The sequence below is a fragment of the Mustelus asterias genome, chromosome 2 (assembly GCF_964213995.1).
Source record: "Mustelus asterias chromosome 2, sMusAst1.hap1.1, whole genome shotgun sequence".
NCBI classification, from domain to species: Eukaryota; Metazoa; Chordata; class Chondrichthyes; order Carcharhiniformes; family Triakidae; genus Mustelus; species Mustelus asterias.
Window position 1 is genome coordinate 143065470 of NC_135802.1, and position 26954 is coordinate 143092423.

A 26954-nucleotide genomic window follows, 5' to 3' on the forward strand; every position below is an offset into this window, starting at 1 on the left:
ACAACTGGCCTCAGCGACTTTGGGTTCGGAAAAAAGAATTCAGCCAGTGTTTCTTCTTAATTGCTATCTCAGTGGTGTGTGTGTGTGTCTGTATTGGGTGAGATAAGACTGGTTTGGTTGTTGATATTCGCTGTCATTGAGAAGACCTTTGATGCTCAGTTGTCAAAGGATTACACATAATTGCTGGGACCACAGAGAGACAATTATACCCGGTGAAGAGTCAACACGGAAGGAAACACAAAGATTTCTAATCTTCAGCCCAAGTTATGCGGGTAAACAGTATTTCAGCTCAACTGATGGCGGTGGAGCAGGGGGAAGCTCTGAGCAAAATTACCCTCTTCCCTGTGACTGTGGAGTTTAACAAACTGCACATTGTTTTAAACCAGCAGAAGTTACAGTACCAGCACACTGCTCCACACCAATGCCTATAGGAGGGTTAAACCAGCAGAAGTTACAGCACCAGCGCACTGCTCCACACCAATGTCTATAGGAGGGTTAAACCAGCAGAAGTTACAGCACCAGCACACTGCTCCACACCAGTGCCTATAGGAGGGTCCCATATCCCCACCCGGCATCTGGATTTCAGCCACATTGCTGTGAAGAAGGAAAGTTAGAAAGAGAGTCAGCCCAGCCTGTGATGGAGTCAAAGCATCATTGGATAAGCCTGGGAGAGTGACTAGTTGATATATGCAGCATCGGATGCCTAAGAGGGTGTGGAGAAAATAGAGTGAGCTCTATCCTCAGAGAATATAATCAATATCACTGGGTTAAAATCCCCAAACTCCCTACCCAACAATACTGCAGCATGATCTTCACCACATGAACTACAACGACTCAGGAAAATAGCTCCTCACCATCATCTCAAAGGCAACTAGAGATGAGGAATAAATGCCAGTCTTGCCAGGGTTGTGTATTTCCTAAGAATCAATGACATCAAAGTTTCATTGGCTGCTTTAATTGGAAAAGAAGAACAATAGTGAATGTACACAACGGAGTGTGAGTTTGAGAATATTCACACACATGGCAGAAACTCTCCCTGCAAGCACTGTGGAAGATGCAAAGTAGAACACATTTTCCAAAGGGAGGAAGAAAGAACTTTCTTTAATATAGTGCCTTTTGTGACCTTTGGACATCCTTTACAGCCAACAAAATACTTGTTAAGTACAGTTGCTGTTATAATGTAAGAAATGTGGTGGCCATTTTGTGCACAGTAAGCTTCCACCAACAGTAATGTGATAATAACTTGTCAATCTGTTTCAGTTATGTTGATCGAGGGATAAACCAGGATACTGGAGAACTCCCTTGCACTCCTTAGGAATCCAGTTTGTCTACCTGAGAGAACAGATAGGACTTTGATTTAACATCTCATCCAAAAGATATCCGACAGTGTAGCACTCCCTCAGTACTGCGCTGGAGTGTCAATTAAGATTGCGTGCTCAAGTCTCTGGAGTTGTGAGGTCTCAGAGGTGTGAGTACCATTATTGAGCTCTGGCTGACAGAACGGGAACATTTAAATTCAGTTATTGCCCAGGTAAAGATCCTGGAGGAGGCTACCTGTCTCCCAGTTGGGCGAAGAGTTTTTGTTTCTGGCGACAGACAGTTTGGGGAGAGGGAGAAAGTAAAGTGTCTGAAAAAAATGTTTTTCTCAAATACAGCCCCAAACTTCAATATCAGGGCACACGAACATTAATGTAATCTGCCTGTGATAAGCAAGGGCCAGTATCTAGCATAATTATTGAAATCTCCACTTAATTTAACTATCTCTCCCAGCTGTTAGAAGTTGAATCTATAATCGCATCACTGGTTGCAAGTCTGCGGAAGCAGAAGTCCCTTCACCCAAATCCCTTTATTTACAAACTCTAACAGCAGAACACAGTGCTAGCAGTTAGCAGTCTACCTCCGGGGTGTCAGAGGAACTGACACTCCCCATTAAGTACAAGGCAAAGACTCCCTGATTGGCCCATCAATTGGATCCTTAATCAGGGACATCTTTTTATGTCCAACCAAATAAACAAAATCAAGTTAACTTAGGGACAACTCAAAAGGGACAGCTCCCAAGAGGAGGAGAACAAAAGACAAAATGGAAAGGAAACTTAAAACATCAAATTAAAATGTGATTAAGGGGGTCAATAATACACCCCAGTCCCTGCAGTGCCCAGCGGGAACCGAAGGCATTAACAGTGCCCCCGGACACCACATGCTCCCTCTCCAGGGACACCCGGCCGCGAATTTAGCCACGGTAGAAGGGCAGGACAACCCCCTCAGTCGCCCGCTGCCTGGACCTGTAGATGACATGCCTTGTCAGGCCCAGGAGCAGAGGTTCACGAGGCGGTCCTCCTCCTTCCCCGCTCCCCTCTCCGCACCAAGTGCCCATTGATCCTTAATCAGGGACATCTTTTAGTGAGATCCTTAATCAGGGAACTCTCTTTTTCTCCCCAACCAAATAAACAAACTCAAATTAACTCAGGGACAAATTAGAAGGGGCAGCTCCCCAAAAGGAGGGGGAACAACCTGAACAAAAAACAAAGTCGAAAGGAAACTTAAAACATTAAATCATAATGTGATTTTTGGTGTTTATAATACACCCCAGCCCCTGCGGTACCCAGCGGGCACGGAAAGCGTCAACTGCGCCCGTGGACACCGCATGCTCCCTCTCCAGGGACACCTGGCTGCGAATATAGCCGTGGTAGAGGGGCAGACAGACAGGATGGACGACCCTGTTGATCGCCTGCTGCCTGGACCTGTAGATGACACACCTTGTCAGGCCCAGGAGCAGAGGTTCACGAGGAGGTCCTCCTCCTTCCCCGCCCCCCCTCCAGACCAAGTGCCCGTAGATCCTTAATCAGGGATGTGTTTCAACACCAACCAAGTAAACGAACTCAAATTAACTTAGGGACAAAGTAAAAGGGGGCAGCTCCCCAAAAGGAAGGGGGAACAGTCCGAACCAAAAACAAAGTCGAAAGGAAACTTAAAACATCAAACCAAAAGGTGATTATCAGGGTCGATAATACACCCCAACCCCTGCGGTGCCCAGTGGTCACGGAAGGCGTCAACCGCATCCGTGGACACCGCATGCTCCCTCTCCAGGGACACCTGGCCGTGAATGTAGCCGCGGTAGAGGGGCAGACAGTCAGGATGGACGGCCCCGTCGATCGCCCGCTGCCTGGACCTGTAGATGACACACCTTGCCAGGCCCAGGAGCAGAGGTTCACGAGGAGGTCCTCCTCCTTCCCCGCCCCCCCTCCAGACCAAGTGCCCGTAGATCCTTAATCAGGGAGTTCATACTCCAATAGGCCAACCTCAATGGCCTGATTGAAGTCATTACAATCACCAAAGTAATCGCACTTTAACCAGGTGAAAACAGTTTACTGAAACTGCTTGAAGACTGAGCTTTGCCTAATCAACATATGTTGAATCATAGAAACCCTACAGTGCAGAAGGAGGCCATTCGGCCCATCGAGTCGGCACCAACCACAATCCCACCCAGGCCCTACCCCCACATATTTACCTGCTAATCCCTCTAACCTACGCATCTCAGGACTCTAAGGGGCAATTTTTAACCTGGCCAATCAACCTAACCCGCACATCTTTGGACTGTTATAAGCAATGCCTTTGTAAGTGACTAAGGTGCTGACAGAAGGTATATAGGCAGCAGTCTGTGATAAGCATGGGTGGTGTACGTGGTGGGAACTATAATGGAAAACCTCATTATAATGTGCGACTCATATTGTTTAACAAATAGTGTACTATCTGCTGTATATACTCAGATGACACAGCAACATTCTCAGTGGAGCCTTGACCTCAGCAGGTTTTTTTCAAGTCCCACTTGTTCTCATTTTTGAACACAGGCTTCAGGTATCTGTACGTTGGATCACGAAATGGGTGAATAGGTAAGAGAAGATCATTATAAAATAGCTCTGACTGGTGGACTCGCTCAGGCCTCAGTTTAGGGACCGTCCCCATACTGCCAATGACATTAACTGACGGCTTCACAGTACGGGTTCAAAATGGGCTCCTCACCCACACTGTTTGGGAAACAGCCACCCATAATAGCTAATAGGAGTCCCTCCAGCAGTAGATGCAACTTGCCATTTCAGGTTAAATAAAGAAAAGATGTTTCCATCTTGAGGCATCCTTTCATCAACTTTTGAAATCTTTAAGCTAAAGAAAACTGGCCACGGCAGCAGGGACATCATCATGGAGGAAGATACTCCTTCACAGGGCAGCATATGCTTGCAGCTGAAGCCAGGCAGGCAAGGCCTCAAAGCCTGCCTGGAGTGCTGATCCCCTAGGTCTGCTGCTAGGAGGCTGTTTCCAGCCAGCTTGTCTATTCCAGAAGACTCGGAGGCCCATAGGCCTCGGTCAATCATTTTAATCAGCCATTTACGGGCAGGTAGCCCTTTCGACCCCCCACCCCCCCCAATGCCTCAGGGAAAACAGTTCAGGGACGGGATGGCGTTAAGGATGGGATGTCAGCAAACTGGCATACCAGCTGACGTACAAATCTTCGCATCCAGCCGCCTCCATATTCACCCCCATCTGAGGACAACGCTTCTGTGCATGGTGTGGGACAAGTCTGACTGCTGAATGGTAAATGGTAGAAAGTGGAGAATGAAGTTAGAATGAAGGCAATGTGTATTTGTGCTAATGTAGTCAACATAAAAGTTCAATATCGTGTTAGAACATAGAACATAGAAAGCCACAGCACAAACAGGCCTTTCGGCCCACTAGTTGCGCCGATCATATCCCTACCTCTAGGCCTATCTATAGCCCTCAATCCCATTAAATCCCATGTACTCATCCAGAAGTCTCTTAAAAGACCCCAACAAGTTTGCCTCCACCACCACCGACGTCAGCCGATTCCACTCACCCACCACCCTCTGAGTGAAAAACTTACCCCTGACATCTCCTCTGTACCTACCCCCCAGCACCTTAAACCTGTGTCCTCTCGTAGCAACCATTTCAGCCCTTGGAAATAGCCTCTGAGAGTCTACCCTATCCAGACCTCTCAACATCTTGTAAACCTCTATCAGGTCACCTCTCATCCTTCGTCTCTCCAGGGAGAAGAGACCAAGCTCCCTCAACCTGTCCTCATAAGGCATGCCCCCCAATCCAGGCAACATCCTTGTAAATCTCCTCTGCACCCTTTCAATGGCTTCAACATCTTTCCTGTAATGAGGTGACCAGAACTGCGCGCAGTACTCCAAGTGGGGTCTAACCAGGGTCCTATAAAGCTGCAGCATTATCTCCTGACTCCTAAACTCAATCCCTCGATTAATGAAGGCTAGTACGCCTTCATTAATCGAAAGATTAAAATTTTCATTCACTTTTTTTTTCCCTGTGTGTTTAAAAGGGCAATTATGAGTGTGAGGCCAGTATGTTGTTCCCAATGTAGGATGTGGGAGGTCCTGGAGGCTCCTAGCCTCCCGGACGACCATATCTGTGCTGGGTGTGTTGAGCTGCGGTTCCTAAGGGACCATGTTAGGGAACTGGAATTGCAGCTCGAGGACCTTCGCCGGGTTAGGGATAGTGAGGAGGTCATTGACAGGAGCTATCGGCAGGTGGTCACACCGGGACCAGGGGAGGAGGGTAACTGGGTAACAGTGAGGAAGGAGAAAGCTCGGTTGATGGTGAGCACCCCGGTAGATGTGCCCCTTAATAATAAGTACTCCTGTCTGAGTACTACTGGGGAGGACAGCCCACCTGGGGGAAGCAGCGGTGGCAGTGTCTCTGGAGCTGAGCCTGGCCCAGTAGTGCAAAAGGGTAAGGAAAGGAGGGTAGTGCTAATTGGGGACTCTACGGTGAGGGGGTCAGATAGGCGTTTTTGCGGACACAGACGAGACCCTCGGATGGTGGTTTGCCTCCCTGGTGCAGGGGTCCGGGATGTCTCTGGTCGAGTCCCAGAAATCCTGAAGGGGGAGGGAGAGGAGCCGAAGGTCGTGATGCATATAGGTACTGCTGACATAGGTAGGAAGAGGGAAGGGGTCATGAAAAGAGGATATAGGGAGTTAGGTAGACAGCTGAGAAAGAGGAATGCAAAGGTAGTAATCTCGGGATTGCTGCCTGTGCCGCGGGAGAGTGAGAACAGGAATCGGTGGAGAATGAATGCGTGGCTGAGGGACTGGAGCAAGGGTCAAGGATTTGGGTACTTGGATCATTGGGACCTCTTTAGGGGCAGGTGTGACCTGTTTAAAAAAGACGGGTGGCACTTGAATCCCAGGGGGACCAATATCCTGGCGGGAAGGTTGGCTAAGGCTACTGGAGAGACTTTAAACTAGAAAGGTTGGGGGGAGGGAATCGAAATGAGGGGACTGAGAGCGAGGAGGTTAGCTCGCAAATAGATAAGGAATGTAGACAGGGTAAGAGGGAGGTTAGACGAGTGATGGAGAAGGGAAGTGCTCAGGCTGAAGGTCTGAGATGTGTCTATTTTAATGCCAGGAGTGTAGTGAATAAAGTGGATGAGCTTAGAGCGTGGATTGCTGCTTCGAATTGTGATGTGGTGGCCATTACGGAGACTTGGATGTCTCAGGGACAGGACTGGGTGCTTCAGGTGCCGGGTTTTAGATGTTTCAGGAAGGACAGGGAGGGAGGCAAGAGAGGGGGGGGAGTGGCACTGTTGATCAGGGATAGTGTCACGGCTGTAGAGAAGGTGGACGCCGTGGAGGGATTGACTACGGAGTCTCTGTGGGTGGAGGTTAGGAACAGGAAGGGGTCGGTAACTTTGCTGGGTGTTTTCTATAGGCCGCCCAATAGTAACAGAGATGTTGAGGAGCAGATGGGGAAACAGATCCTGGAGAGATGTAGGAATAACAGAGTTGTCGTGATGGGAGATTTTAATTTCCCAAACATAGATTGGAATATCCCTAGGGCTAGGGGTTTGGATGGAGAGGAGTTTGTTAGGTGTGTCCAGGAGAGTTTCCTGACACAGTATGTGGATAAGCCTACTAGAGGAGAGGCTGTACTTGATCTGGTGCTGGCTAATGAACCTGGACAGGTGGAGGATCTCTCGGTGGGTGAGCATCTTGGGGATAGCGATCATAATTCTATCTCCTTCACGATAGCATTGGAAAGAGATAGGATCAGGCAGGCTAGGAAAGTGTTTCTCTGGAGTAAAGGGAAATACAGTGTCATCAGGGAGGAAATTAGACGGGTAAATTGGAAGGAGGCATTCTTGGGGAAAAGTACCGAAGGAAAGTGGAGGATTTTCAAGGAATGTTTGTCTGGAGCTCTGCATGACAACGTTCCGATGAGACAGGGGGGTGTTGGTAGGGTACGGGAACCGTGGTGCACGAAGGTTGTGATGAACCTGGTGAATAAGAAAAGAGAGGCGTACAGAAGGTTCAGAGAGCTAGGAGGTGTTAAGGATTTAGAGGAGTATACGGGATGTAGGAAGGAGCTTAAGAAGGAAATTAGGAGAGCGAGAAGGGGTCATGAGAAGACCTTGGCGGGTAAGATTAAGGAGAATCCCAAGGCTTTCTACAAATATGTCAAGAGTAAAAGGATGAGATGTGAAGGCATAGGACCCTTAAAAGGTGAAGGGGGAAAAGTTTGTGCGGAACCGTTAGAAATGGCGGAGGTGCTTAATGAATACTTTACCTCGGTATTCACGGTGGAAAGGGATCTGGGTGGTTGTACTGCTGGTTTGCGGTGGACAGAAAGGATCGAGCATGTGGACATAAAGAAAGAGGATGTGTTGGAACTATTGAATGGCATCAAGGTTGGTAAGTCGCCGGGACCGGATGGGATGTACCCCAGGTTACTGTGGGAGGCGAGGGAGGAGATTGCGGAGCCTTTGGCGATGATCTTTGCATCGTCGATGGAGACGGGAGAGGTTCCGGAGGATTGGAGGATTGCAGATGTGGTCCCTATATTCAAGAAAGGGAACAGGGACAGCCCGGGAAATTACCGACCGGTGAGTCTAACCTCAGTGGTTGGTAAGTTGATGGAGAGGATCCTGAGAGACAGGATTTATGATCATCTAGAGAAGTTTAGTATGATCAAAAGTAGTCAGCACGGCTTTGTCAAGGGCAGGTCGTGCCTTACGAGCCTGGTTGAGTTCTTTGAAAATGTGACCAAACACATTGATGAAGGAAGAGCGGTGGATGTGGTCTATATGGACTTCAGCAAGGCGTTCGATAAGGTCCCCCATGCAAGACTTCTTGAGAAAGTGAGAGGGCATGGGATCCAAGGGGCTGTTGCCGTGTGGATCCAGAACTGGCTTGCCTGCAGAAGGCAGAGAGTGGCTGTGGAGGGGTCTTTCTCTGCATGGAGGTCAGTGACCAGTGGAGTGCCCCAGGGATCTGTTCTGGGACCCTTGCTGTTTGTCATTTTCATAAATGACCTGGATGAGGAAGTGGAGGGATGGGTTGGTAAGTTTGCTGACGACACCAAGGTAGGTGGTGTTGTGGATAGTTTGGAGGGATGTCAGAAGTTGCAGCGAGACATAGATAGAATGCAAGACTGGGCGGAGAAGTGGCAGATGGACTTCAACCCGGATAAGTGTGTAGTGATCCATTTTGGCAGATCCAATGGGATGAAGCAGCAGTATAATATGAAGGGTACCATTCTTAGCAGTGTAGAGGATCAGAAGGACCTTGGGGTCCGGGTCCATAGGACTCTTAAATCGGCCTCGCAGGTGGAGGATGCGGTCAAGAAGGCGTACGTGTTGAAAGAAGGAAGACTGTCTTTAACTGAATTTTGAACATAAGGCGCAGGCAATGGCTGATCCTGGGTCTTAATAAATGGCCGATAAAGAATAACTCTAGCAATAGAATGGGTCTTTTCCCACCAAACAGGAAAGAATATTATAATGGAAGCACTGTAAATGGTGAAAAATCTCGGCAGGCCTGGCAGCATCTGCAAGGAGAGAAAAGAGCTGACGTTTTGAGTCCAGGTGACCCTTTGTCAATGGCTCGAAACGTCAGCTGCTTTCTCTCCATACAGATGCTGCCAGACCTGCTGAGATTTTCCAGCATTTTCTCTTCTGGTTTCAGATTCCAGCATCCGCAGTGATTTGCTTTTATCCTCTGTAAATGACGGAGTGGATGTGGAGACTCCTTGGTACTGAGCCAAAGGAGAGACTTTAGCTCAGGAAATCTAAAGGGAAATTTAATTTGAGTAAGCGTGAGCTCTCCCAGACGCAAAGTCTCTCCCCCTCTTACCCAGCGAACAAGATTTCAAACCCTCCTTCCCTGCTTATTATCCTTATGCTGTGCTTATTAAAGTTCCCATTTCTGCTGTGCACACAACTTGTTCATCTGATGAGGGATTGAAAAATTGATAAATTTCCACGAATGGTCGCATTATCAGATAGTTGCAGTCGGTAATTGAGTTCATTTGGGGAACTGAGGTAACCAACAGTTGCACTGACGGACAAAGCAAGAGAAGCTATTTTCAAAATGTTTCATCTTCTTGTGGCTTTGAAGCAGTAGTTGTTTCACTACAAATAGCGCCATCTGCTGTTTCTAACTGGAACATAACATTGATGTTCATACTTAATAGAATGATATATTCCCTATAGTGAAGAAGAGGCCATTCAGCCCATCGAGTCTGCACTGACTCTCTGACAGAGCATCTTACCCAGGCTCTCTCCCCTGCCCTTTCCCCGTAACCCCACATGTTTATCAAGGCTAATCCATCTAACCTACACATCTTTGGACTCTACGGAGCAATTTATCATGGCCAATCTACCCAACCGGCACATCTTTGGAGCACGGGAGGAAACTGGAGCACTGGGAGGAAACCCACGCAGACACGGGGAGAACGTGCAAACTCCACACAGTCACCCAAGGCTGGAATTGAACCTGGATCCCTGATGCTCTGAGGCAGCAACGCTAACCACTGTGCCACCCTTCAAAACTAATTCATTGGTTGTGGAGTGATTTGGAATGTGCTGTGAAAGGTGCTATCTAAATGTAAGTTCTTTCTTTCAATTGTCGCATCCTTAGCCGAGTAAACCGGTTTTCCTCTATTCAGTTTGAGAACAGCAAGGGTTTTTGTTTAATGAAACCTTACTTTCTACAAGAAGAGTGGCTGTTTTTATTGACAGACCTACTAGTAAATCACTGGACAGGTAAGAAAACACAGGGACCACCCTCTCACTAGTTGGGTACGCAGAGCAGAAAAGACACAGGATAGTTTTAAGTTTAAAGTTTATTTATTAGTGTCACAAGTAGGCATACATCAACACTGCAATGAAGTTACTGTGAAAATCCCCGAGTCACCACACTGTTCGGGTACACTGAAGGAGAATTTAGCATGGCCAATGCACCCAACCAGGACGTCTGTTGGACTGTGGGAGGAAACCGGAGCATTCAGAGAAAACCCACGCAGACACGGGGAGAACGTGCAAACTCCACACAGACAGTCACCCAAACTGGGAATTGAACCCGGATCGCTGGCACTGTAAGGCAGCAATGCTAACCACTGTGCCACCCTGTGGCATGCTAGTCTTCACCTAGTTAAGTCCTGGCAGGTTATCACAGAATCCCTACACAGTGCGGAAGGAGGCCATTTAGCCCATCGAGTTTGCATCAACTCTCCAACAGAACATCCCACCCAGACCTTATGCCTGTAACCCCCACGTATTTACTCTGCTAATCCCCCTAACCTGCACATCTGTCCTCACCTACTGAGGGGACAATTGTTAATCTGAATGCCAGAGGAAGTCAGAATTGTAAAGGCTGACCAATAAAAGTGAAACAAGCTCTCTAATTAGGATGGTGTGGAGTATTTCAATTATTCTTCTTGTTCTCTATGACGAGGAGCAGAGGCTGGACCATTGAATATAGTCAAGGTTGAGTAGACTGATTTTTAATTGACAGGGAGCCAAGAGTTATGGGGCAGAGGGGTGGTGGCAGATTGGAAATCTTTAGGCATAGGATCATCTTCAGTATCTGTGCTAATAACCAGCTCGATTCTATCATTATTTTCACCAACTCTAGGATCACCTCTATGTTGACAGAAAATGCTGGAAAATCTCAGCAGCTCTGGCAGCATCTGTAAGGAGAGAAAAGAGCTGATGTTTTGAGTCCAGATGACCCAGGGTGCCAGACCTGCTGAGATTTTCCAGCATTTTCTCTTTTGGTTTCAGATTCCAGCATCCTCAGTTAATTTGCTTTTATCACCTCTGTGTTTTCAGTCTCCTTGTCTAAGACAGTCATGGAGGAATCAAAAGGTTTCTCCAACTGAATTTTCTCGAAGACTGGAGCTTCCATTTTTGACCTTCCCATAGATGTTGTTTGCCACCAAGACTGAGCGCCTGCTTTCCTGGCAAGTTGAACAAGATGACTCAATCGAGAGTTAACCCCACAGCCTGCTTACTTCTGCTATCACAATATTGCCAGCTTCTGACCCTGCCTCAGACTCTTGCCACTGAAATCCTTTGACTGTGTTTTTATTTTCACGTCCTCCTTGCTGACCTTCCATACTCCACTTTCCAGAAACTCCCAACCGTTCAAACTTCAGCTGCCTTCATCCGGCATGGCCTTTCCATCACTGCTGTCATTCCTGACCCACAAAGCATCCTAGTCCTCCAAAGCACTAAACTAAGGAAATCCATCTTTGTCTGCATCCGCCTCTGTAACCTTGCTCAATTCTATAACCTTGTCCGGTATTTTTTATCCATCCCCATCTTTTTGTCCCACCGTTGTGACAGAGCCTTTTAGTGGTCTCATCTCAAAAAGGAAATGGCTTGCGATTGACATAATTTGAGAACTTTGGTTTAAATACTTTGAACTGCTGTGTTTTCACATCCTCAGGCTGACATCTGCCTGGATTGCTTACTTGCAGGATCCTGGCGAAATAGAGACAGCCGGAGACAGTTCTGTCACTCTATTTCCAGGACCTTACTGCCCCCTGTCTCTGCTGGAGAGGAGGCCACAAAACCCAGTGCCTGTTACACAGCAGCAGCTATTTTATTCTATTTGTTTTTTTTCTCTGATTTATGTATTGTGTCTTGTGATTTTTTTTCTACATTCAAATGGCCCTATATAAATGCAAGCACCTGTTGACTGAGGAGTGACAAAAATACTTGTTTTGACCTTTCGGCTGCAATTTGAGGCTGCCCTGTAATTCCCATTTTACAGATGGTTGTCAGGGTCCTTAGTGTAATGAATGTTGACAGTCTCAGCCCAGTCCTTCATGCACAAAATAATTTAGCGATCCTAGATTCCCTACAGTACAGATAGAGGCCATTCGGTCCATCGAGCCTGTACTGACAACAATCTTACCCAGGCCCTATCCCCGTAACCCCATGTATTTACCCTGCTAATCCCCGCTGACGCTAAGGGGCAATTGAGCATGGCCAATCAACACATCTTTGGATAACACTAAATTGGCAATCTCTATCAGGGAAGGCCTACAGATGGCTTTCATATCAAACACAGTGATCCTGTTACCGACAGCGCATTTATGACATCAATTTATGCTATGTATTGGAGCTCTGCACCATTATGTTTGCTTATTTGTACAACTTGATACCAGAGAAAGAGAGAAATGTAACATTTTGTTTTTTAAATTCAATCGTGGGACAAGGGTGTTGCTGGCTGGCTATCATTTATTGCCCATCCCTAGTTGCCCTTGAGAAGGTGGTGGTGAGCTGCTTTTCTAAAACGCTGCAGTTCATGTTCTGTGGGTTGACCCACAATGCCATTAGGGAGGAAAGTCCAGGATTTTGACTCAGCGACTGCGAAGGAACGGTGATATATTTCCAAGTCAGGATGGTGTGTGGCTTGGAGGGGAACTTGCAGGCAGCGGTGTTCCCATGTATCTACTGCCCTTGTCCTTCGAGATGTAAGTGGTCATGGGTTTGGAAGGTGCTGTCTAAGGACCTTTGGTGAATTTCTGCAGTGCATCTTGCATATAGTACACACTGCTGCTACTGGAATATTGGACATTATGAGGCTCTGTTGATGCGCAGTAAATATTTCATTCACAATTTGGCTTATAACTTCTCTGTTTGGGAAATTTAAGAGCTGTGCTAGTTGTAGAGTTATAACCGGTTTGCAAAGTTATACTTACCCCACCCAAGTCACTGCAGGCAAGTGCCAGGAATTTCATCCACTCAAACTCATTATCAAAATTGCCCAGTTGCAGAATGTTATGCAGTTGTTTCATTGGCAATCCTAGATCTTTCCATTTCTCTGACAACTCCATCTCATCAATCATGATCTTTGAAGATAGCTATGGTACATAATCACAATGTAGATAGATACTGATTTTCAATTTGACACCATTTAAGTAACTGAACAACAGTAAATCGAAAGTCAGCTAATATTTAATAACAAACTATGATTAATAACATGTAAAAAAATTACAGAGAAGGCACATTCTTTTCTCTGTTGAGGTGTTCTCATTAATTATGAAATGGGTTCAGAGAAAGAAGGGCCTTCAGCCCACTTAATCCTATCCTATTACAGCATTTAGTTTCTTTATTGAGTTAAATATCCTGACCTCAACCACCCTTTCCTGTTTAGGAGCCTCCGTTTAAAGAAGAACTCCTAACAATGGTTTTAAATTTAGAATGGACATTCTGACACTGAAGATACAGAGTGCCTAATTTAGAGCAGGGGATCATCGTCAATATTAAGTTAAGTCTCCAGGACTCCCCAAACTCTGAAAGGCATCTCAAGTATTCTACTGAGCTATTCCCTCATTTGTGCTCGACACAAAACCCTCAAACTCATTTGTCCCATTTATTGTGCCTATTCTGTTAACCCCGGTCATTTTTCTTCATTCATTCATGGGACATGGGTGCCGCTGGCTGGCCAGCATTTATTGCCCATCCCTAGTTGCCCTTGAGAAGGTGCTGGTGAGCTGCCTTCTTGAAATGCTGTTACAACTGAGTGGCTTGCTTGGTCATTACTGTGGTTCTGGAGTCACATGTAGGCCAGACCAGGTGAGGATAGCAGATTTCTTTCCCTAAAGGACATTAGGGAACTAGATGGGTTTTCGCGACAATCGGCAATAGTTTCATGATCATCAGTGGATTCTTAATTCCAGATATTTTTTATTGAATTCAAATTCCACCATCTGCCATGGTGGGTTTTGAACCTGGGTCCCCAGAACATTAGCTGAGTTTCTGGATTAATAGTCTAGTGATAATACCACTAGGCCATCGCTCCCTAATATTCAACCCCATAGCCTGTGCCTCACCAGATTATCTTCATTATTCCCACTAACTGCAGATGTGTCCTCAGGAACAAAGCTCTCAATGGGGTGATGAGTCAACCAGATTTCCTTCTAAACTTGGATGAGAAGTAACTGGAGATTCATAGACTCATTGAAATTCAGAAGAATGAGAGGAGATCTTATAGAAACATGTAAGATTATGAAGTGAATAGATAAGATAGAAGCAGGGATGTTGTTTCCACTGGCAGATGAAATTAGAACTAGGGGGCATGGCCTCAAAATAAGGGGGAGCAAATTTAGGACTGAGTTGAGGAGGAACTTGTTCGCCCAAAGGGTTGTGAATCTGTGGAATTCCCTGCCCAGTGAAGCAGTTGAGGCTACCTCATTGAATGTTTTTAAGGCAAGGAGAGATACATTTTTGAACAGGAAAGGAATTAAGGGTGATGGTGAGCGGGCGGGTAAGTGGAGCTGAGTCCACGAAAAGATCAGCTATGATCTTATTGAATGGCGGAGCAGGCTCGTGGGGCCAGACGGCCTACTCCTGCTCCTAGGTCTTATGTTCTTATGTTCTTATTTAGCACACAATGATCTGAATATTCCTGCAATGATGAAAGAGCAGACATCCCTCCAAACTATAACCGTGGTCCTATCCAGTGCACTAGAGCTACACTGGGAGTGACTAAAATGTTGAAGAGTGATGAGAGGGCACAAATGGGCAACATTCTTGCGTCATTGCTACTTTGTTCCACCAAACCAGCTTTAATATGAGCTCACCAACAATTGCCATCATTGGAATCATTACATGCCAGCGTCAAATCTAGAAACAAGCATGCAGATAAATAGAATCCCATGGTAATTATTATGCTACAGAAACTCTGTTGATTCAGGCTCCAAGTGATATAAATAGCAACTGGGAGCATTTAACAAGTATAATTCCAACATAGGACGAATGGTCCTTTTCAGCAACAATTGTGGAGTAGTTCAGATTTTTAACAGCAGCCTTGAAGAGTATCGTTTAACTTTCTAATAGTGTACCTGATTGTGCAGAATCTTTAGAAGTCTTGGTGTAAGGCCAGTGTCAGTTTTCTGTGTTGCCACTGGCATTTCATATCGATCCTTCACTGGAAGGGTTTCACCTTTAGATAATGCTGAAAAATACCTAAATCAACGACAGTGATCAGAAAATTACTAACTGCAGCGGCAGAGCAATACCAAGGAGTTCTTGTGGTGCAGTGAGTAACGTCCCTGTTCCGAGCCAGAAGGCTCTGGGCTTGAATCCCACCCCAGGACCTGATGGCCAATTAAGGAACCAAAAGAGAAAATGCTGGAAAATCTCAGCAGGTCTGGCAGCATCTGTAAGGAGAGAAAAAAGAGCTGACGTTTCGAGTCCAGATGACCCTTTGTCAAAGCTAAAAGGCATAGAAAGTGGGAGATATTTATACTGTAGGGTGAGGGAATGAAAGCTGAATCATAGCCACAAAAACAAGGAGAAAGGCGACTAATGGCAGTCCATAGAGAGAAAAAAAGATGAGAATGGCAGTCACACGTAGGCCAGACCAGGTAAGGATGGTGGATTTCCTTCCCTAAAGGGCATTTTCCGACAATGCTTTCATCGTCATCAGTATATTCTTAATTCCAGATATTTTTTATTGAATTTAAATTCCATCAGCTGCTGTGGTGGGATTCGAACCCGGAGTCCCCAGACCATTTGCCGAGTTTCTGGATTAATAGTCTAGCGATAATACCACTCGGCCAGCACCTCCACCTGGTTGGGTATCGACCTGCAAATCCTTCCAATGCACGCCAATGGACAGGCAGAGTCAAAGCGGCAGAGATTCCTGGTCAGCCAAGTGATGGAAAGAAAGTTGAAGTCTTTACCATCACCATCCATAACTACAGGCTACAACATGCGTGTCAAAGTACAGGTTGCCGCAGCAGCTCAGACACCTTGAGTGAATCATAAGACAGCATCACCACATATAGCAATCTGCCCGGGTGGCCATGAAAGCATTGGCTTATCATGCCTGCAACAAGGAAGCATCTTTAATAAAACTCACGGTGCCTTTTATATATCTTCTCTCTACAGAGCTGTTGCTATTCACTGAGCCAAAGGTGGGTCGGAAGGGGTGTAATTGCCAATATTCATAATAAGTTTAAAGATGGTTCATCGATGGTTGCCCCTCTTGTGGGAAAGGGGCAATGTTAAAACTATTTTGAATGGCTATAATAATTAACCTAACTGTGTGCTTTCCTTATGAATCTCTGCTTTCCCACCATTGGTAGGCATGCTTTCAGTCACCTCAGCAAAACGTTCTGGAATTCCCTCCATTAATCTCACTGTTTCCCCACCTGTCATTGCTCCTTCAACACCTTCCTTAAAACCCACTAGACCTTCCTAATAACTCTCTCATCTGTTTTTGTTCCCACTCACTCCGCTCTGAAACACCTCGGAATGGTTCTCTAAAGAACAGATGTCAGTGATTGTTGCTGTTTGAACAAGCAAAGGTCATGACGTCACAGTACTACTAGTGCCTACCAGCTTAGATTTGGTTCTGGAGGTCATATAATGAAATGACCATGCAAAACCGAAACAAATTTGAGAGTAACTTGTTCAGCATTAGACATGTGGCGTGGTGGCACAGTGATTGGCACTCTTGCTTGAGTCACACTGTTCAAGTTGTCAGGGAACGGCTCAGTCTTGGTGGCAAACAACATGTGTGGGAAGGTCAAAAATGGAAGCTTTAGTCTTTGGACAATTCAGTTGGAGAAACCTTTTGATTCATCCACGACTGGCAGTACGGTGGTACAGTGGTTACCATTGCTGCCTCACAGTGCCCGAGACCCAGGTTCGATTCCCGGCTTAGGTCACTGTCAGTGTGGAGTCTGCACATTCTCGCCGTGTCTGCGTGGGTTTCCTCTGGGTGCTTTGGTTTCCTCCCACAGTCCGAAAGATGTGCTGGTTAGGTACATTGGCCATGCTAAATTCTCCCTCTGTGTACCTGAACAGGTGCCGAAGTGCGGCCACTAGGGGATTTTCACAGTAACTTCATTGCAGTGTTAATGTAAGCCTTACTTGTGACACTAATAAATAAACTTAAACTTAAAGCACTGAATATGAGTGTGCTGTGAAAAGTACAACTTGAAAAAATAGGTGCTGCTCAGCTTTAGACTTCGGAAGAGGCCACAACACAGTTCCAGTGGGACAAGACAAGACAAGATTCTTCAAAACAAATTGAAGACTGGTGAAGATTGCCTGACCTGCAGTTTGGTTGATGCTAACGGACAGGAAAGATATTTGCATCAAACACAGACCAACTCGTGAATAAATTAATTACTTGTAAGAGGATGCAGAATTTGACTAAATCATTTTCTTACTGCAAACACCAACAAAATCTTGCAATTTATATAGCTTTTTTATGTAGAAAAATGTCACAGGAGCGTTATTAAATAAAATTAACACTCTGTGGCATAAGATGAACAAGTGTCCAAAACCATGGTGAAACAGGTAAGCTTTATGGAGTATTTTAGAGGCGGAGAGAAAGATAGAGAGGTTTATGGAGAACATTTCAGAGCTTGGAGCCTAGGTGACTAAGTAAACGGTAAGAAGGAGCAGCACTCCGAAAGCTTGTGATTCCAAATAAACCTGTTGGACGTTAACCTGGTATTGTGAGACTTCTTACTGCGCCCACCCCAGTCCACTGCCTGCATCTCCACATCCTAACTAAATAAACAGCTGCCGAGGGTGGCCAATTAAAATGGGAATGTGCGGGAAGTCAAAATTGGAGGAAAATTGACATCTAAGAGAGCTGTAGCTCTGGAGAAGGTTATAGACATAGGAAGAGAGAGAAGCCAAAGAGGGATCTGAAAGAAAATATGAGAACTTCAAATTCAAGGCACTACCTCAGCGGCTGCTAATGAGCAAAAAAGATTTGATTTGATTTATTTTTGTCACATGTATTAATATACATTGAAATGTATTGTTTCCTGCACGCTATACAGACAAAGCATACAGTTCATGGAGAAGGAAATGAGAGAGTGCAGAATGTAGTGTTACAGTCATAGCTAGGGTGTAGAGAAAGATCAACTTAATGTGAGGTAGGTCCGTTCAAAAGTCTGATGGCAGCAGGAAAGAAGCTGTTCTTGAGTCGGTTAGTACGTGACCTCAGACTTTTGTATTTTTTTCCTGACGGAAGAAGGTGGAAGAGAGAATGTTCGGGGTGCGTGGGGTCCTTAATTATGCTGGCTGTGTTGCTGAGGCAGCGGGAAGTGTAGACAGAGTCAATTGGTGGGAGGCTGGTTTGCGTGATGGATTGGGCTACATTCATGACCTAGTTTCTTGCGGTCTTGGACAGAGCAGGAGCTATACCAAGCTGTCATACAACCAGAAAGAATGCTTTCTATGGTGCATCTGTGAAAGTTGGTGAGAGTCGTAGCTGACATGCCAAATTTCCTTAATCTTCTGAGAAAGTAGAGGCGTTGGTGGGCTTTCTTAACTATAGTGTCGGCATGGGGGGGACCAGGACAGGTTGTCGGTGATCTGGACACCTAAAAACTTGAAGCTTTCGACCATTTAAAAAAAAAGGGATATGGTTGAATGGGACTTGATGTGAGTTAGAACATGGGCATCAGAGAAATGGATAAGTTCAAGTTTATGGAATGAGCAAGGTGATAAGACAGCCGGGAGTGTGTGGGAATAGTCAAATCAGGCAGTAACAAAGCACGGACAAGAGTTTCTTTCAGCAGTACATGAGCTGAGGCAAGGAAGCAGATGAATAATGTGACAGAAATGGAAAGCAGACTGCCTTGATGATAGAGTGGATATTGGGGTTGGCAACTTGCGCTCTGGATAAAATAGGAAACTGTGGGGTTCAGTCTGAGACAATGATCACTGAGAGTTGGCAACTTATTCACTGCCTCTGAAGCCAGATCCAGTCAAAAGAAGACAATGCAATATAACTTAAATGTGTTCCATAGAATGTGTCTTACTAAATAAATAATGCTTCGAGTGTACAAACAATCCATGTATATTTTAAGTTTTCAAATTCTATTATATAAATACATGTGAATAGATACAGGGTTTAAAACTGAATGGCACAAGTAGACAGCAAGAATGAGCTACATATTTTCAAGGAATGTGCTGGCGTCAGTATGTTTACTAATCACTGATAAACAGCTACAGGGGTGGAATTCTCCCATGATAGGTTCAACGGGAACTCAGCGGGAGGCCCAAAAATCGGTTTTATCCCGGTGTGAATTTCCTGCAGGATCTTCCGCTGATGGCCGCCATGGCAGATCAGGAAACCCACTGGAGGCCAGCATGAACCTCACTAACACAGGATAGAGGTGAAGGGCCAACCACTCTCACCCAATCCTCCAAAGCACCAATGGGAAAAAACTTGCTGGTGCGAAACCCGTATGGAACCATCTGGCGTGCAGATGTTGGGTCTCACCTGAACAACACCTGGGGCTGCTTCTGGAGCTCAGGATGAAGGCTGACGACAACTCTGGGACAGCATAGCTGTGGGTGGAGGCAGCACCTTCCAGGCTGGGTATCCTGGCAGGTGATCCATCTTCCAGCTTCAGAATGTTCCTGGAGGTCCATCTTCATTTTCAGGAGGCGCATCTTCTTTCTTTAATAGTTGGTCAGCGATGTTGGGCACTTTTTCACAATGGTGCCGGATAGGATGGCTGACTACATGCGATTAGGCCTGTCCCGCCATGGAATACGGTGCAAAAGGCCCAGTTGTATAATTAATTAGGGTGGGACTGGAAAATTTGGTGTGTTTTCCTGCCGGCCTCTGCAGTGGGAAACACTCCACATTCCCACCTTGCCTTGGGACTTAGTCCCAGGAGAACTCCACCCATCATTCTACAATATTAATTGAAACAATACAAATATGGCAGCTGTAGCAGAGACTATTCATTTGAGGGATAACTACCATTACTGCCACACTGAAAGTTAAAGTAACAATGAGTTGTCTGTATAGAATAGTTAACGTTAAAAAGAAGTCCCAAGGTGCATCACAGTTGTCAAATTAGACAAGAGCAGTCACTGAGACAAAGGAGAAGATATCAGAATGGTGAGAGGTGGTTTGAAAGGAGGGTTTTAAAGGTGAAGTCAGGTGGAGAGGGGAGATTCAGGGACAGATTTTCAGAGTGTGAGGTCCAGACAGCTGAAGACACAGCCACCAATAATGTGAAGAAGGGAAGGAAGATACACAAGATCCAGAGTCAGATGAATGGAGAGTTTTTGGGGATTGTGGAAGAAGTTACAGAGTCGTGAGACCTTTTAAAGGATTTAAACACAAGGGTGTGATCTTTAAATTGAAATTTTTGCAAGTTCTGGAGCCAATCTAGGTCAGGATGTACAGGGCCGAGAACCAGGGGGCCTGGTGTGGAATATGATAGGGTAGCAGATTGTTGATGAGTTGAAGATTACAGAGAGTGGAGGATGGGAGGCCAGCCAGGATAGGACTGGAAAGATTGGATTACAGTGTGGTAAAGTTGTGGATGAGAGATTCAGTAGCAGGTGTGCTGAGGCAGGGGCAGAAACCCTGTGACAAACGTGGAAATGTTCCTTCTACTGGAGTGTATGTGGTGTCAGAGCTCAGGGATGAATAGATTGAGATATCACAGCTTTAAGTGCAGAATCAGGGCAATGGCTTTTGTACCGTGAAACTTTTTGTCATTTAACCTCTCCTGCTTTCCACTCTACCTCAGACCTTCCCTTTTGTTCTTTTTCCACCTTCTCCCATTTTCTTGTTCAAAACCTACTATTAACATTCAGGACAGAATTTTCCGGCACTTCCTGCAGATGTGATTTCTGGTCCTGTCAAAGGTGACACCCCCACCCCGCTCCCCATTCCTCCCCCTCCACCACTCTCCCACACCCCCCCCCCCCCTCAACACTCCCCCTCTCCCGCTTTCCTGCCCCCCCCCCCCCACCCCCCACCATGGACAGTTCCGCGGGAATGGGTGAGCCACGAAAAACGCTATAAACATCAGCGGGATCTTCCAATCCTGCCAGCAGCCAATGTCGAGCCACATCCACTGCTGCGGGATCCCTTGCGAGCGGGGACGGAAAATCTGGCGATCCAGCCAAAACTCCATTCACTTTCAGCAGCACCGGAAAATCCCAACCGTGGACGAGGAGGGAAAATTTCAGCCATTAACTCTGTGCGTTCTCTCTACAGATGCTGCCTGACCTGCCGGGCATTTCCAGAGTTTAAAACCTGTCACATCTCTAACCTTATTTAATTCCAATGAAAGGTCATCAACCTGAAAGATTAACTGGGTTTCCCTGCACTAACCCGAACTCTGACCCTACTGACTGCCCTGCTGAATATTTCTAACATTTTCTGTTTCTCTTTTACGCTTTTCAAACTTGGATTTTCACCTTTGTTTCTCAACACAAATAAATAGTTGCAATTTTGAATGCGTTCGCGGGTATTACTCACGCGGCAGACCACTGAAGAACATCGCGTGGCTGGGTCCGGATGGCAGCCTTTGTAAACTGCTTTAAAATGTCTGGAAATTCAGGTGGGATTTCAATCTGCTGAGCGCAGAACATAACATCAGGAAGCGGCATGGCTGCTGTAAAGAAGAACGAACATGAAATACGTTGAGTTAAACAGGAATATAATCGAGGAACCACAAATCAGAACCGCAATAAAACCCAGAACAGAGTTTGACCAGAGGATCAAAGGTTCAACTCGATCTCATGCAGAAATTTACAATTCCTCAGATGGGGACTCGTACAGCTCTGATACACTTTACACTGCACCAAATTGAATTGTCTGATAATGTGAGTTGAACAAAGTAAGTAAAGTAGCAAAGTGAAGATTTGATGCTAAATTCAGAGATAGTTACAGTGCAGGGGGCCATTTGGTCCATTGAGTCCGCCCTGGCTCTCTGCAAGAGCAATTCACTTGGTGCCATTCTCCTGCTTTTTCCCCGTTGCCCTGCAAATCTTTCCTCTTTAGATAATGATCCAATTCCCTTTTGAAAGCCATGGTTGAATCTGCCTCCACCACCTCACTCTCAGCCAGTACATTCCAGATACTTACTCGCTGTGTAACATAGTTTCCCCTCATGTTAGTCATTAATTCCTTTGCCAATCAGCTTAAATTGGTGCCCTCTGGTTCTAGAATCTTCCACCAATGTGCACAGTTCCTCCTTATCCACTCTGTTCAGAGCCCTCGTCATTTTGAATACATCTTTCAAATCTTTTCGCAACCTCCTTTTCGCCAAGCAGAACAGCCCCAGCCTCCAGTCTATCTACCTGACTGAAGTTCCTCATCCCTGGAACCATTCTGGTGAATCCTTTCTTACCCTCTCTGATGCCATCATAGCTTTCGTAAAGTGCAGTGCGCAGAAATCAGTGCAGTACTCCAGCTGAGGCCCAACCAGTGTTTTATACAGGTTTACCGTAAATTTCTTGCTCTTGTGCTCAATGCCTCTATTTATAAAGCCCAGGATCCCATATTGTCATGGTTTGAGGATAAGGGGTAAACCTTTTAGGACTGAGGTGAGGAGAAATTTCTTCACCCAGAGAGTGGTGAATGTGTGGAGTTCACTACCACAGAATGTAGTTGAGACCAAAACGTTGTCTGATTTCAAGAAGAAATTAGATATAGCTCTTGGGGCTAAAGGGATTGAGGGATATGGGAGGAAGGGGGGGATCAGGACATTGAACTTGATGATCCGCCATGATCAAGATGAATGGCGGAGCAGGCTCGAATGACCAAATGGCCTAATCCTGCTTCTAGTTTCTAGGTTTCTATATGCTTTATTAACCACGTTCTCAATCTGCCCTGCCACTTTCAATGATTTGTACACATACACCCTAGGTTCCCCGTGCCTGCAGCCCCTTTAGAATTGTACACTTTACCTTCTATTGCATCGCCCCATTCTTCATACCAAATTGAATCATTTCACATTTCTCTGCACTAAATCTGGTCTGCCATTTGTCCGCTCATTGTATCAACCTGTCTGTCCTTTTGAAGTTTAACACTCGTAGTTGACAATACTTTCAAGTTTTGCGTTGTCTGCAAACTTTGAAACTGAGCCCTGTACAGCAAACGTTAGGTCAATGATAAATATTAAGACTGGGGTACCGAACACCGACTCCTGGTGATCTCTGGTATAAACCTTCCTCCAGTCCAAAAATAAACATTCTCCACTACCCTGTTTCCTGTCACTCAGTCAATTTTATATCCTACCCTCTCTTTAATTCCATGAGCTTTAACTTTGCTCACAAATTAACAGATGTGAGTGGCTAGCACGATGCACTTAAGGGCAGCCTGCCATGCTCAAAGGGGAGCTGTACTCATGCAACAGGAGTTGCTGCAACAGTTTCAGGAAGGCTTGGATAGAAGGTAAGTAATAGCCCCATTGGAGCAAAACAGCAGACAGAGAGCTCCCAGGTTTTCATGTGCAGTCCTGGAGGCCTTTGTGATGGAGGTCAAAAGGATCACGAGTGACACCATGTTTCCACAGGGGGCCCGGAGGCCTCAGGGCACACGCACCCTGAGAGCATGGCTCAGGACGCACAATTCCCAGGGTCTGGCCCTGAGGACCAGGCTGCAGCGCTGGAAACAATTCAATGGCCCCACGCAGATGGTCAAGGTTAGTGAATGCATTTTTAAGGGCTATCTTCCAACCAGTACACAAACAACCTTTCTCACTGCTCAATGTGCCATACCCCAGTCAGCACTCATGCCTAACATTCATGTGATTCACCTCATTCTCACGCACTTCCCAATGCTGCCAGTCTCACATCCATTTCTTGTTGCTTCCATGTAACCAACACCGCCCCCCCAACTCTCTTCAGCTATGGTACATGCATCACCCAAATACATTTCAACAGCCTCAATGACATTCTTCCCACTCTCTCACAGGGTAAGATGATCCTTATCTGCAGAGAGCAGCGGAGAACCAGTGAGCGCTCTGGACAAGATGGTGCGTCCTGGACAAGATGGTGCGTCCTGGACAAGATGGACTCAGTCACATCCTGGTCTGTGGCTGAGGCCGTTTCATTTGGCATCACTGAGAACATGCCGGTGTCGCTATGTTCATGTTTTATGCCCTTTCTCACCCTCATCCTGCTACCTGGCATGAAGTGCCAGCTGCAGGTGGTATGAACATGGACCTCTTGTTTTCCACCCCAACCCTCCCCTTCTGCATTTGTGCTTTAAGTGACCCAAGGGATAACCCTTGACCAGCCTCTGTAGTCTCATCATGAAAGGCAGGAGCTACACCAGTCCTCTGGTCAAAGAGCACTGTCACTTTTATTTGGCACCAACCAGGTCAGAAACAGGCACTGTGTGGAACTGAGGGGCAGTTGGGATCAGCGCATGGTGAGTCACTAAGTACGTGTGGGTTGCAGTGAGGTCAAGGGGGAAGGGATAGCTGCTTTACCAGTTTACCTGTATGTATTGCGCTGCAGAGCAGTCAGGCAAGGACTCTGATAGGACAGGGAACAGGAAGGCGCTAATGGATATGCTCAACAACATGCACACTCCTCTGGTAGGTTTTCCACCGAGCTCCCTGGTCACTTAAAGGGCATAGAAGAGTCTAACAGTAACTTGGCACAGCAATTCACACACTGAGCTTGAAGCATATCCTTCCCAGTTTGGAAATGGCGGGCAATTCCATGAGAGTACTTGCAGACTCAGCTGTGAATGCAGTGTCTGGTGGCCAATATCTCAGCTTCCACTGCAGCACAGACAACCCAATGTCTCAATGCTGAGATACTGGAAGCTGGTGTGGAGGCTCAGACTGAAGTCACGGAAGCCGTGTAGATTCAGACTGGCACTGCAGTGCTCAAAGGGGCATGGAGGCTTTCACAGAGGCCCAGCAGTCTGTGCCCCAACACATTGTTAGGATTCTATCGCAGGTTCTGTAGAAGGGTTACACGGACTCGAACCATTTTTCTCTCTCCGCAGATACTGCCCGGCCAGACCTGCTGAGCTTATCCAGCCATTTTCTGTTTTTAGTTCAGATTATTGGGATTTGCTGAGGTGTTGCCCTGTGCAGGTGCTATTGGATCCATTGTGCAAGAAGAGCCTGCTGACCCTCATTCAAGATGACAACATTTGTCTTCTCACTATACTAGTGTGGTGAACCATCGTTGGTTACCACTGTGGGGTTATTCTAATGTTACTGTTGGGTTAGGGTGTTCACACTGTGGGGTTGTTATAATGTTATTGTTGGGCTAGGGTGTTTACACTGTGGGATTAATATACCTGTGGTGGTTGCTGTTGTGGCACATCCCAGTCGGGCCCCGCCTCCTGGGAGAGGTATAAGACCCTCTGCTCGGGCGGGACCCCTCCAGTCTGGAATGGTGTACTCGTGTTTAAATAGTTCCATTGTTAGACAATAAAAGCCTTCAATTACAGAAGCCTTGTGTCTCGTGCTCGATTGTCGTGCATCAACTAGTGCCGTTGCTGTTGCCTCTCCGCCAGTCATCCCAGGATACTGATGCCTATGTGGAGGTGCGGCTACCCAAAGAAGGTTCCATAATGTTCAGAGCCGCTGAAAGTTATCCTTCAAGGCCATGTGCAGTCTCACCAACCTCGCTGCATCCACTGGGGTAGCACTGCAATGGAGGACCAAGTCCATAGAGGGTACCCATAAGATAGGCAATAAGGGAACGCACAAGGATAAATAGTTCTGTTTTGTACGTATTCAGTGTTGTCAGATAAGGTTGTGATGGAATTTCTGTTTTGTTGATGGCTTTTATTTCAGGACTTTGCCCAAGAGGATGCTGTGATGGTCCATAGCAAATGGATTGAAATGTGGGGGATAGTGGAGGATGGTAACTGTGATGTGGGAATGAGATCTCAGGGGAATTGCAGTCTGAATATCTGCTCACAGATAGGCTGTCCAAAGTGAAGGGGGTCTCGGTGGCCTCTTCCCTTCCTCCTCCTTCTCCCAAGATGGCCTCTGGAGGATGGCTTCATGGTAGCAAGGTTGTGGAGGATGTAACAGGCCATCATGATCTTGAAACAATGCTCTGTTGCGGGCCTGCTGGAGTGGTCACAATGATAGAATCATGGAAATCCTACAGTGCAGGAGGAGGCCATTTGGCCCATCGGGCCTGCACTGACCACAATCCCACCCAGGCTCTATCGCCATAACCCCATATATTTACCCTGCTAATCCCCCTGACATTAATGGACAATTTAGACTGGCCAATCCACCTAACCTGCACATCTTTGGACTGTAGGAGGAAACCAGAGCACCCGGAGGAAACCCATGCAGACATGGGGAGAACATGAAGACTCCACACAGACAGTGACCCGAACCGGGAATCGAACCCGGGTCCCTGGCGCTGTGAGGCAGCAGTGCTAACCACTGTGCCACCATGCCATCCAAGCAGCAAGGCTGTTCTTGCAGAGGGTGGACTGTTTGCTCCTGACGCTCTCGATCGCTGCCTGGTTCTCATTGTTGTTCACATGTAGTCAGATGGCAGAGAGAGATCACGAGCCAGGTGTAAAGCTATTAGCCCGCACGAGCCAGCCTCTGGTCCTTCACGGCGGGTTAAATACGGCGGGTATAGCTGGCTGCTGCAGAATGAAAGAGTCATGTCAGAAGCATTCACTGCCAGGATGGTGAGCACGCTGGCACACCAACTGGATGTTGATAGAATGATAGCCCCTGTGGTTGTGAAACATCCCCTTGTTAACCTGTGGGGCCGACAGAGCCATGTGCAGACTGCCAATTGCACACTATTCCATTGACAATCCCCCGAGCCTGGTAAATCCACGTGCTCTTTCTCCCTGCCCTGACTCACCAGTGAGAAGATGAAGAAGTTCCTACTC

At 46.5% G+C, this 26954-nt stretch overlaps 1 protein-coding gene across 1 annotated transcript in view; it reads right to left on the bottom strand.

Moving 5' to 3' along the window:
• Positions 1-26954, bottom strand: part of ropn1l (rhophilin associated tail protein 1-like) — a 77713-nt gene that overhangs the window by 46849 nt on the left and 3910 nt on the right. Inside the window, exons 2-4 of the mRNA XM_078229077.1 lie at positions 21588-21723; positions 15166-15289; positions 13021-13182 (exon numbers count right to left, since the gene is read on the bottom strand). Coding sequence (XP_078085203.1) covers positions 13021-13182; positions 15166-15289; positions 21588-21718 — 417 coding nt within the window. The 5' untranslated portion in view covers positions 21719-21723. The remainder of the gene's footprint in view (positions 1-13020; positions 13183-15165; positions 15290-21587; positions 21724-26954) is intronic.